The sequence below is a fragment of the Beta vulgaris genome, chromosome 7 (assembly GCF_026745355.1).
Source record: "Beta vulgaris subsp. vulgaris cultivar EL10 chromosome 7, EL10.2, whole genome shotgun sequence".
Lineage (NCBI taxonomy): Eukaryota > Viridiplantae > Streptophyta > Magnoliopsida > Caryophyllales > Amaranthaceae > Beta > Beta vulgaris.
In genome coordinates this window covers 8,244,050-8,256,615 of record NC_079208.1, presented here as the reverse complement: position 1 = coordinate 8,256,615, position 12,566 = coordinate 8,244,050, and the positions used below count along the sequence as shown (strand labels likewise).

Sequence of the window (12,566 nt, the reverse complement as noted above, 5' to 3'; positions counted from 1 at the left end):
TTTCGATTTACTTTTTTAGACCAAGTAGCAGATACATGGAACTCATAATATGAGAGGGTGCCTCATAACATATTTAGAATATAACTGCAAACTTTTATATATGCTCTTGGAGCATGTAACTATGCGTTCTCGATCAAGCACATTTGTTGCACATATGTGACATACTTTATTTGAATCATCAAAATATAAGATGTACAAATATAAATATATAGGTACTCCGAGTAATGCATTATTATTTTTATGTATTTTATGTGACATATTATATTGCTATTAATTTTAATATAATTGATACATCTGATGATGGGAGACTACGAGCCATGTAATTAATGAGGGAAAGGTTTCGGTAGGAGGTTCGATGTCTGAGACTCTAAGTCAGTCAGAGTTATCACTTGATTAATTGGGCTCAATATTAGGGAACTTTTTTTCCGATATTAGTGCTCTATTCAACTGTGATGTAAACCTATAGTATGAACTAACTGAAAATTATCTATTATTATTTAAGCTTGTTGAATTTTATTTCTAGACTTCTTTAAATGTATCTGAACTTATTTAAAACCATCAAAAGTTATTTGAGTTTATATAGAGACTAATTTGTAATTGCCAAAACTTATTTAAAATTGTCTAAATATTTCCTCCCACTAAACTTTCTTTTGAGAGAAAGGAGAGGGGGGAAAAGAAACTTCCATCTAACCAAGTAAAGCCAAAATGCTAGTAGATGTCCATATAGGACCATATTTGTGCATCACAACCAATCTTCGATGTAAAAAATCGTATGCAATTACATCACAAAACCTTGGACTTGAGCATTATCAGTCTTGCACACACTACCCCATCTCCTAGCTAGTGAGTAGTGACCATATATACCTCAACTTTACTATTATCTTAGCCAACCAAATATAATAACTTCACTACTCCAACTCACTTCTCTAACAAAAACCTCTCATTCTCTCATTCTCTTCATTTTAATTTGTACGTCCATGGCATCAACTGATCAAATTCATGTCATTGTTATCCCATTAATGTCTCAAAGCCATCTAATCCCCATGATAGATTTATCTAAGATCTTAGCAAAAAGAGGCCTAATTATCACCATTATCACCACCCCACTTAACGCCGCTCGCTACCAAGCAACCGTCGATCGCGCCATACGCTCAGGCCGCCTCCGCATCAAGCTTGTGCCACTTCCTTTTCCATGCAACGAGGCCGGGCTACCTGAGGGATGCGAGAACCTTGATAGTCTTCCATCTCCTGATTTGCAAACAAAGTTTCTTGTGTCAAGCTCTTTATTACAAGCACCATTAGAAAGTCACCTTGAAAAAGTTGATCCAAGGCCTAGTTGTATAATTTCTAGCCTACCTTGGACTAAAGATGTTGCATATAAGTTTAATATTCCAAGGTTTGCTTACCAAGGTATTTCTTGCTTCACTCTTTTGTGCTCTCACAAGATGATGCTTCACAAAGTGCATGAAAATGTAAAGTATGATAATGAACCATTTTTAGTCCCGGATGTCCCGGATAAAATAGAGTTCACGTATGCTCAACTGCCTAAGATGATGAGGACAAGTAGTTCACATGGTGATGATGGTATTGATTTGAAAGATATTCGCCATCAATTTAAGCAAGCTGAAATATCAGCAGAAGGGTTGTTGGTGAACACATTTGAAGAGCTTGAGTTGGACTATGTTAAGTCATACCAAAAGGTGGCGATGGGAAATGTCTTGTGTGTTGGCGCACTCTCTCTTTGCAATAGAATGGTAATACATGCAACATTAGCTTTTTCACATACAACTAAATTTTGATCATTAATGTATCCAACTATTTATATTAAATTATTAAAAATGAACATTTTAAAATTCATAATTAAACAAATAAATTAAAACAAGTTCAAAATCACGAAGCTCCTTAGAGTGTGTTGTTTTTTACTTTGAAAAATAAATTTAAATTAGAGTTGATCATGTCTAATAGATCAGGTGTAACCAAAAGGTCAAGTCACGATAGATCAGTTCCAAATTAGATATTATGACTACATTTCAGATTTTAGTTTAGGTCGGTGAAGATAACACACTTTTAATGTTGTTCTTTAACCATTATATATCCAACTATTTATATTGAATTATTAAAAATGAATATTTTAAAAATTCATATCTAAACAAATAGAATAATTTTTAAAACAACGAAGCTCCTTAGGGTGTGTTGGTTTTGCCTTAAAAATAAAAATTAAAGTTTATCACGTCTAAATAGATCAGGCGTAACCAAACGGAACATCAGTTCCAATTAGGAATTAAGACTGCATTTCATATTCACTTAGGTCAGTGAAAATAACATATCTTTAATGTTGTTATTGGCCGCATGTTAAAAGAAGTGAATGTGTTAATTAATTTTTAAGAAAATAGAGGGTAGAAAATAACTTGGCATAACGAGTAACATATTTTTTTATCCATTAGAGCTACGAATATAATATAAAGTAGAAAGAAGGAGGAGAGAATTCAAACTTGTGACCTATCGTTCACATCAGCTCAATCTTAACTACTAGGTTAAGACATCCTTGATATAACAAGTAACATATATAGGTGACCCATGTGTATAATCAACCATGAGTTTGTCAACCAATAAATTCTTTTCTCCGTATTTAGTAACATGCTGAGTTGGTGTTAATGATGCAGGTTAAAGACTATGAAGAAATGACCTCTATCGACGAGCATTATTGCTTAAAATGGCTTGACACCATGAAGCCAAAGTCAGTTATATACGTTTGTTTTGGTAGCCTATGTCATTTGCTGCCTAAACAATTGATTGAGATTGGTAAGGGCCTAGAAGCGTCAAATTCTCCATTTATTTGGATTATTAGAGAAGTTGATTACAATGAAGAAATAAAGAAGTGGGTAAAGAATGAAAACTTTGAAGATAGGCTTAAAGGAAAAGGACTAATAATCAAGGGATGGGCCCCTCAAGTATTAATATTATCTCATCCCGCGACCGGAGGATTTATGACTCATTGTGGATGGAACTCGACTTTGGAAGGAGTAAGTGCAGGTGTGCCTATGATTACTTGGCCAATGTTTGCCGAACAATTTTACAATGAGAAGTTAATAGTTCAAGTACTAAAAATTGGGATTAGAATAGGAGTTGAGGTCACTATGCAATGGGGGGAGGAGGCAAATGATGGGATTTATGTGAAGAGAGAGAGTGTGAAGGATGTTGTAGACCAACTAATGGATGAAGGAGAGAAAGGACAAGAAAGAAGAAGAAAAGCACAAGAGCTTGGAGAGAGAGCAAATCAGGCAGTGGAAGAAGGTGGCTCTTCATATATGAACATTACTTCGTTTATTGAGCATGTCAAACAATGGTGCAACTTGAACTAAGTCAAATAGTTGGGTGTTCTACCAAGGATGTCTTGGCCTAGTGGTTAAGATTGAGGTGCTGTGAACGATAGGTCACAGGTTCGAATCCCCCCTCCCTTTCTTTGTACTTTGTACCGCCTTCGTGGCTCATATGGATCAAAAAAAAAAATTAGTTGGGTGTTCTTGATATAACACATTCCATATAAGCTGTCATTTTCTCTTTGCGAAGATGACATGTTGATTAATAAATTTCCTTAAAATATTATATACATACATCATCTGTTTCAAAATACTTGACACGGTTTTGACTTTTTCACAATTAACACGCTCTCTTTTGACTATGTTTTGAGATTTACATGTAAAGAAAATTTATATTATATATATAAGGGAAGGGGACCAATGGTGTCCCTGCTTATAAATTTACTTAAGTGTCAATTAGTAAATCAACTACTATCAAAAAAGAGAAAAATAAAAGTCAAACTCAAATATAACATTAAAAAACTAACTTAATTAAATATTAAGGCAATCAAGTTATAATTATACCACCAAAAGAAGAAATATTGATATAAGATTTAGTACATGTATGCTCAAAAAAAGTAAAAAGAAATGTTACATCAATCAAATAGTTTATCAATCATTTCACAAACACAATCAAGTATTGCATTTAGGGATGACAATATCTAGTGGAAATCTAGTAATCCGCTCCATCCTGTTTAAATAAAAGCGTGAAAAAACGTAATAAATGGATGAAGATCGGGTGACAGGTGAACCGTGTGACGGATCCGGGTAGGATGCAGGTGACCATTTCTCACCCATCACATGATCCATCACCCGGTTAAGCAGCCGACCCATTATCCATCCGTTTAATTTTTTATATTCAAACTCGTATTTTTTAAACTCGTATTGTTGAAATATTGTTGTCGAGACTTTATTATTGTGAAGACGACTTCCTAAAACTTGTATGGTGCGACGTCACCTTTTCTTTATGCTAAAATCATCGGCATATTTATTTATGATTTCGGAAAGTGTAGGTGAAAATTGGGTACATTTTTTTTTAATAGTTATAATCTAAATTCGATATATAGATTTTTCACCGGTTAATCACCCGACCCACCCGAATCACCTGGTTGTGATGGATGGATGGATTTCGGGGGATGAGTAAACAGGTGACGGATGGATGGATGAGGGTCGATCTAACCAGGTGATGGATGCGGGTGATGGCTCACCCGACCTAAATCCCACCCGTTGCCATCCCTAATTGCATTGCATCAAATCAGAAAATTCAATCAATTAACAAAGCAAAATGACTTATATACACAAAAGACTATGTTAATACTATATAAGAAATCCTAAAAGATTAACTTAATACTCTTTTATTGTTCATCAAGTTTAATTTTAAAAACCTAAAATAAAAAATAAGTAAAAACAAATTAAAAAAAGGGTTAATTAATAGATGCTTATAACCTACAAAATTTAGCCAAAAAAACGTGTAATGTTCAAAATTTTAACCATGTTTATGCTCAAAAAGGTTGCAATTTATGTTTGAAGAAGATTTTAAAAAAAAAAAACAGGCATGCATCGCGTTCATAATTTGCTAGTATAGTCATATAAGATCTTATTAGACTCGTTTTGATATAAACTTTTATAATATCATCAGCTTTTTATAATTTATAACTATAAAGAATTAGAAGTATTAATGGTTAACATAAGCATCTCGAGAGAAGTATGTCAAAATATTTTTAAACAGAGAAAAAATTAGTTTCCCCATTGGTGAATTACATTCGAATTAGTTTTATATAATGTATAGCACCTCTTACAAAAATACTCCATGTGTCCCATATTAATTGCAACAATATGACTTTCCCCATTCCACATGCTAAATCTTGACCATAATTTTTAACTAATGTATAAAACATATACTTCCTCCGTTTCTTTTTACTCGCTACACTTTTCATTATGGGAAGTTTCACATTACTAGCTACACTTCTTTTTTGGGCAATAAACTCTTTCTATCTTTCTCCTCCCACATGGGTCCCTTTTCTTTTTACTTTCTACCTCTCTCTTCTCCAAAAATTGCCTAGGAGTTCGTGAAATGAGAAGTGTAGCGAGTAAAAAGAAACGGAGGAAGTATTAGTTCCATAAAAAGAAATCAAAAGAAAAAAAACAAAATAGTATTTCCTCCGTCCCAAGATATAGTTCCCATTTCCATTTTAGGTGTCCCAAAATATAGTTCCCATTTCCATATTTAGTTCCACATTTTTCCGTAATTTGTCTAGAAAAACCGTGTCCCATCATTTATTTGCTTTTTGAATTTTGTTTTTTTTCTTTGTTTATTCAACCAAAATGTTACAATTAATGCTCTTTCACCAATTATTCTCCATTCTCTCTCCTAAAATCATCTTTTCCCATACAACATTTATTTAAATAAACAAAAAATCTTTATTATCCCTCTAATATTCTACTTGCATAAATTATCGTGAGAAAAGGGAAATGGAAACTCTATTTTGGGACGGGAGAGTACATAGGATGTTCTAAATGTGATCCCCCATAATTTTATGGATTTTATATATTTTAACATTTATATATTTATATTTAAATTTAATTCAATTAGAAATGATTTATTTATTTAAAGAAGGTTGACCATTTTTAAAGTTAAAGAAATTATTTTAAGGATTTAAGGAAGTTAAAATATTTTTGTTAAGGCATGCTTTGAAAAATATTTGAAATACTAATTGGATTTGGAAAAAAAAAGTTTAAATGGGCTAGAGGAACCCAAATTCTAAGTGGATTAGGAAAAGGATTTCTATTGATGCTAAGGGTTCTAATTCATCAATCCTATTCATCATCAAACTTATTTAAACCCAATCTCCTTTTCCTAAGCTCAAAAGGAAAATCCTACTTATAAATACTTAAACCCAATTATTTTTACCACACATAATTTCTCTCTCCTCACAAACTCCTAGACAGTCGGCCCCCTTCTTTCTCTCTCTTACTTTCATATTTTCTTTTTGTTTCTTCTTTCTTCCAATTTTTCTTTCTTCTTCTTCAAGTAATGCTTTCTTCTTCGCCAAGAAACGTCACCACACTTCCACAACCGCCGCCAACCGCCACCCTCCTTGTGCATCACTGCTGTCGGTGCTGCTGTATTTTTCGGGCGCATTGTCCTTCATTGTTTCCTTGATTCGTTGGTTTAATTCTGTTTTTCCTCCTAAGTTTTAATTAAAAATCATGTTTTTATGTTTTATTTTAGTACTAATCATGATTAATAACTTTAATTTACTGTTTTAATGATTAATCTTGAATTATATATATTATGTATGAAAAGAATAAAATTTCAGGTTTGATTATTATTTTTCGATTGATCTGAGTTTTAATTATCAAAGCATGAATTTTTAGGGTGTTAAATATTGGGAAATTATAGTACCATGTTAAACTATGAGATTGTTTTAAATTATGAATTTAAGCATGTTTAAGTATGTTTAAAGAGAGTTTTATAATTTTATAAGTTGCTGGAATTTCAGAATTGGCTTTAATAATGGAGTTTTATGGATTTTAATTCATAGTATAGTAGTACTATGCTAGATATTATAATTAATTGGATTTTTAATGGTAAAAACAACTTTTAAATATTTTTAAAGAGGATTTAAAGTATTTTAAAGTTGCTGGATTTTATTTAGAGTATTGATTTTGATTTATATTAGTTGTTTCAGACGGAGATTATTCGATAGGTGATTTTTAAGTGATTAAAGGTGGCCTATCAGTTTGTTTACACAAGGTACGTACATACCTATGTGTTATGTGATATAGTATCATGATTTAAGAAGAAAAAATTGTAGTATTATGTATAGGAACTTTGTAAGTTCATATGTGATTTCTAGTAAGATTGGATTTTACATGTTTTATGCATGTGTGCAAACATGTTGATTTTGAGATATGATTATGAGTTGATTATCATGTTTGTTTGGAATATTGATGCAAGCATAATGTTGGTTGGGAACTTTAGCTATTAATTCACATGGTGGAATTAATATATTGTTGAGATTGAATCATGTTGAATCATTTAAAATAAGTCATGTAATTCATTATATGAATTTCAAAAAAAATCATTCATATATCATCATTAATTTTTGATTAAATAAGTAATAATAATATGGTGGAGTGATGGTTTAATCTCTTTCTTTCATATATATATATACTTGAGGTTGTGGATTTTTTTTTTTTCTTTTTTTTTTTTTTTTTTTTTTTGAATCTTCATGTTAACAATGCTTTTTTTTTTACCATATGAAAAAGACATGGATAGAATGTTATTAAATGAGATGACACGTGACATATATATACGTTCTTAAGAATAATTTTTAGGAAAAATGGATCAGAATAACCCCAACTTTGGGCGGTCCGCTTTTAATACCCCCAACTTTGGATTATTTTTAAATATTCCCAACTTTGGGGTCCGCCAAAAATGCACCCATATGACTTGTAACTTGTTAACAAGATAATTTTTTTTTATTCCATCCTCTACTTCTTCTTCCTCCATTACAACCACCACCTAGCCACCAGCCCACCACTACCACGACCTCCCACCAGTCCCACACCCCATCCCCACCCCAGCCACCCACCGGAATCTCCCCCACCCGAGCGACCACCTTTAAACCCCTCCTCCCCAACCCCAGCCACCAAGCCACCACCTTTGAACCCCTTCCCCCCCCCCCCCAAACGCCCAACCACCACCTTCGAACCCCTCCCCTCCATGCCCAGCCCAACCATCACCTTCAAACCCCTCCCCTCCACGCCCAGCCCAACCACCACCTTCGAACCCCTCCCCTCCACGCCCAGCCCAACCCTTGCATCCCCCCTCTCCACACCACCCCGTCGAATGCCCGCCCACCCACCACTGCTCACTGCCACCGTACGAGACCCAGAGAGAGCCTCCACAACCTTCAAGAAGGAGGCAGCACCGAAGCGAGAGGTGAAAGACGACAGAGCGAAGTGGTTGTTGAAGGTGGTCGAGAACAGACAAAGAAGGGAGAAATTAGAGGTGGTTGTTGGTGGGAATGAAGGTGGTGACGAAGGTGTAGGGAGGAGAGAGAAATGGTGGTGAGGGAAGGTGGCAGTGGGGGTTGGGGGTGGGGGATGAGGAGAGGAGAGAAGAGATGAGCAGAGGGGGTGGGGTTTTTGGTTTACCAGTTCATCCGGTCATAACAGGTAAATGGTGCATTTTTGGCGGACTACCCCCAAAGTTGGGGGTATTTAAAAATAATCCAAAGTTTGGGGGTATTAAAAGCGGACCGTCCAAAGTTGGGGATATTCTGATCCATTTTTCCTATTTTTTAATATATTTTATAGATTCTTCTTCTTGAACGGACATTATTCTTATGAGCATGTGGTGTTGGGTTGATGTGGCCCAAATTAGATTTGTAATACCCCAACTTAACAACAAACTTGCATAATATCAAGGAAAGTGGTGCTTTGCTTTAATCAACGTCGCGATTTTTCTAGAAATCCAGAGAAGTCATTTGTGAAAAAAAAAAATTAGAGCATTATGTCGGCAAAAATTAGATCCGTGGGTGATGGTGATGGAGAGTTCTAGACAAATCCAAATCAATTGTGCTCATTTTGCACTGCCATTATTCACCTATATATATGAAGACGGGCATCCCATTTGGGTACAAGATCAACCAACTTTCCCAATCCAAAGAGCCATACATACTACACTAGCCTTTCTAACATTCCTCCTTGTATACTATAATTTCCCTAATTCACTATTTATCTTTTTATTTATTCATTTGTAAGTTTTTTACTATAGCAAGAGTTATAATATACTACTCACCCTTTTAATTGTAATTCTTCTAGTCTCCTATTGTATATAATGGATTTTCAAATACTCGTTGTCTATAGATTTTTTTTTACCTCTATTAGAGGTTTCTTTTTACGTGAAATATTGTGTGTCCATTTTTACTACTTTTCTTTTCATATTTCCAACTTTATTATTTTGCTTAATCTATATCTCTTTAATTTGCTTGTACTAGCACTCACAAAACAAGTAGTATATAAGTCAAGGTTGGTTAGAGTGTTTTGACATTAAAAAATGTCGTTGGTTACGAAGTTTGAGATTGAAAAATTTGATGGCAAGATCGATTTTAGTATCTGGAAAGTTCAGATGAAAGCCGTTCTGACACAGATTGGATTAAGACGAGCACTTGATGGCAAGCAGAAAAAGCCACTTACTATGACTGATGAGGAATGGCAAGAAATGGATGAAAAGGCATTATCAGCTATCCAACTATGTTTAACTACGGAGGTACTATATGAGGTATTACACGAGGAGACGGCTGCAGGGCTATGGTTGAAACTCGAGTCGCTCTATATGACTAAAAGCTTTGCTAACAAACTCCGTTTAAAGGAAAGACTTTATACAATTCGGATGGATGAAGGTACCTCTATCCAATCTCATCTTAGAGAATACAATTCTATTATTATTGATCTTGAAAATTTGGATATCAAAATTAAAGATGAGGATAAAGCCTTGTTATTAATCATCTCCTTACCTCCATCGTACAAGCACTTTAAGAAAATTATGTTACACGGTAATAATGTTACTTTATCTTTTGAAGATGTTAAATCTCGTTTACTCCCAAAATAGATATTTGACCTTGAAGTGCACTCCAATCATAACGTTGAATGATTAAGTATAGGAGCTAGGGAGATCATATGGAAAAATAAGTACTAAAACTTTGACCATATCTAACGGGCATGAATTTAATAATTTATGCATATTGTAAAATGTATGGATGTGATGTTTCAGATTGCTTAAAGTTAAAGAAAAAGCTCGAAAGAGAAGAAAACGAGCAAAAAAATTGAGGAAACTGCAAAAGCCGATTTTGGTGAAATAGAATCCGTTATTGTCTACTTTCCTGGAACTATTAGAATTCCTAATTGGGTGCTGGAATCTGGTTGCACCGATCATGTTTGTTCTCAAAACGATCATTCTAAATCGGTGAAGAACATATTCGTTTCTATGGGTAATTGTTCTTGTTGCAAGTATCATGGTATTGACTCCTTTGAATCAAGACAAATGAGGGATAAGGACTTTGGATCATTGTGGTCCTGATTTGAAGCAAAACATCATCTCTTTTGGATACTCTTAATTCTAAAAGGTGTAAGATTTCGACTCAAGGTGGAGTATTTAAAACATTTACATGTGTTTATGAACTTCTAAATGTCATCAGACAGAGAAATTTTTGTGTTGCAAAGGTCTTCAATTATGGCTTCTACCATACAACCACAGTTCGACGTCAATTCCTTCTTGCAAAGGTCTTCAATTATGGCTTCTACCATACAACCACAGTTCGACGTCAATTCCTTCATAAAACAGGTCCCAGCATATCACATCTTTCTAACAGTTGAGTTATAGTGACATATCTGCATAATTCCCTTTGGTGTTTATACGATATGTAAACAACAATTAGTCCAAAGTAGAGATTTTTAGGTTAATGTGGGCCAAATTTTATTTAACCCAACTTAACCACAAACTTGCACAATGTGAAGGAAAATTGGTGCTTTGATTTAACCAACATCATGATGGTCCATACGTACTATCTGAAGCAGCAAGAAATTGACCAGGCTACTTCTCCAGAAATCAAGAGAAGTCATTGAGGATACATCTAGAGCTTTGATTTGACCAAATTTCTAACTTGTTTTCAAGGTGGAGATTTTGGTACCAACTTGACTCTAAGTTGGTACTTCCATCTTGTCAAATTACAAAAATGTCTTTATTGGAGTTTTTAAAAATCTTTCAACAATTAGTTACCAAGAGTTTCCCGTTTATCCTATCTTTTATGATCACTAGTTTATGGAATTAGATTTATTGCAGCCATGAATTGGGAATTGGTGCCTCATATGGTATTGTATCCAATTTTAAATATTAAGCATGTAAATCATATTTAGAATTTACTTATATCCACATAAGTGATGAGAATTGACATTCAATTTAGTTTTGATGATATACAAGAATCTATAATATTATCTTAACAGCATAAAGTTGCATGTAATACTGCAATGGTATTATAAAATTCTTTATATTATGTAAATTGATCTATCTTCATTTAATTAAAAACAAGTACAGTACGTATGTAATACTAAGTTTGAGTACCCCGCATTTTATTAATAGTGTTCTCGTCTTTTGTGAGTCTCCTACCTTTTTGTGAATTTTTTGGCTAGAGAACTAGATGGGCAGGAGATAGTAGAGACTAGAGACCATCAAGGAAGAGAGAGAGAGAGAAGTACAAAGTTATTCTAGGTCACTACCATATTAGTAAGTGTTGATCTTATCTTTGAGACACCCGAATATGGAAAGTATAGCGATATTTTTTGGAATGGAGGGAGTATTTTATTGTAGTTATTTTTATGAATAGTTCTTAGGGCCTGTTCTCTTCGGCATAAAACAGCTGAACTGAACTGAATTGAACTGAATTGAATTAAACTGAATTGAACTGAAATGAAATGAATAATGATATGTGAGAGTAAAAGTATTGTCAAGAGCTGAACTGAACTGAATTGAACTTAACTGAACTGAAAATAAGCTGGGGAAAACAGACCCTTAGAGTACAGATAATTTTGGATGGTTCTGGAAAAACATGTTTTATAGACCCTTCAAGAAATTCAAGCCTAGGAGATAGCTGATCCAAATATTACAAGGAAACCTGAATGTGGAACCTTAAGAATGAAGCATCAAAGATGTATGTCTTTAAAAAGGTTCCTTCTTAATGTGCTCGTTGTTTCCAGATCCACCATATATGGTCTTTTTTTTTTAAGACGACATAGTAAAAAAGACAATTAGAGAGAACTTAATTAAGGAATAACTTTCCAAGTTTGCTTATTTGATAGGTTAAGGCAAGCCATATACTCTGCTTCGAAGGAACAAGATGCCAAAGTAGCTTAACAAATAACAACTCTCACCCAATTTATTACCTAAATCCTGCTCAGACGTCACACAAGACCCACATGAAGAACAAAGAAACCGGAAGGATGAACAAATTACTCCTGAATTGAAACTTGTTCTCTCTTGTTCAAACTTAACACCTTTGTCTTACTCGCTAAATAGCTAATAATAATATGTCAATGCCATGGTAATACGTCGAATCACTTCACCCAGAATAGGTAAAATTACTCAAAAAAATTGTATATTTTAAAAAATTTATGGACGGAAGAGTTTGAATATGGTATGAA

At 34.0% G+C, this 12,566-nt stretch overlaps 1 protein-coding gene across 1 annotated transcript; it reads left to right on the top strand.

Moving 5' to 3' along the window:
* The first annotated feature begins 903 nt into the window (after positions 1–903).
* On the top strand, positions 904–3,610 carry LOC104898594 (UDP-glycosyltransferase 73C3). Its single transcript, XM_010685689.4, has 2 exons — positions 904–1,754; positions 2,664–3,610. Exons 1-2 carry the CDS (start codon positions 978–980, stop codon positions 3,360–3,362), a joined length of 1,476 nt encoding a protein of 491 aa, XP_010683991.2. The 5' UTR covers positions 904–977; the 3' UTR covers positions 3,363–3,610.
* The last annotated feature ends 8,956 nt before the right edge of the window (positions 3,611–12,566 follow it).

Excerpts from the sequence above, each read along its gene's own strand:
- LOC104898594 (XM_010685689.4), top strand. The coding sequence starts at position 978 with ATGGCATCAACTGATCAAATTCATGTCATTGTTATCCCATTAATGTCT. Across the intron at positions 1,755-2,663 it reads TCTCTCTTTGCAATAGAATG|GTTAAAGACTATGAAGAAAT; the intron begins GTAATACATGCA and ends TTAATGATGCAG.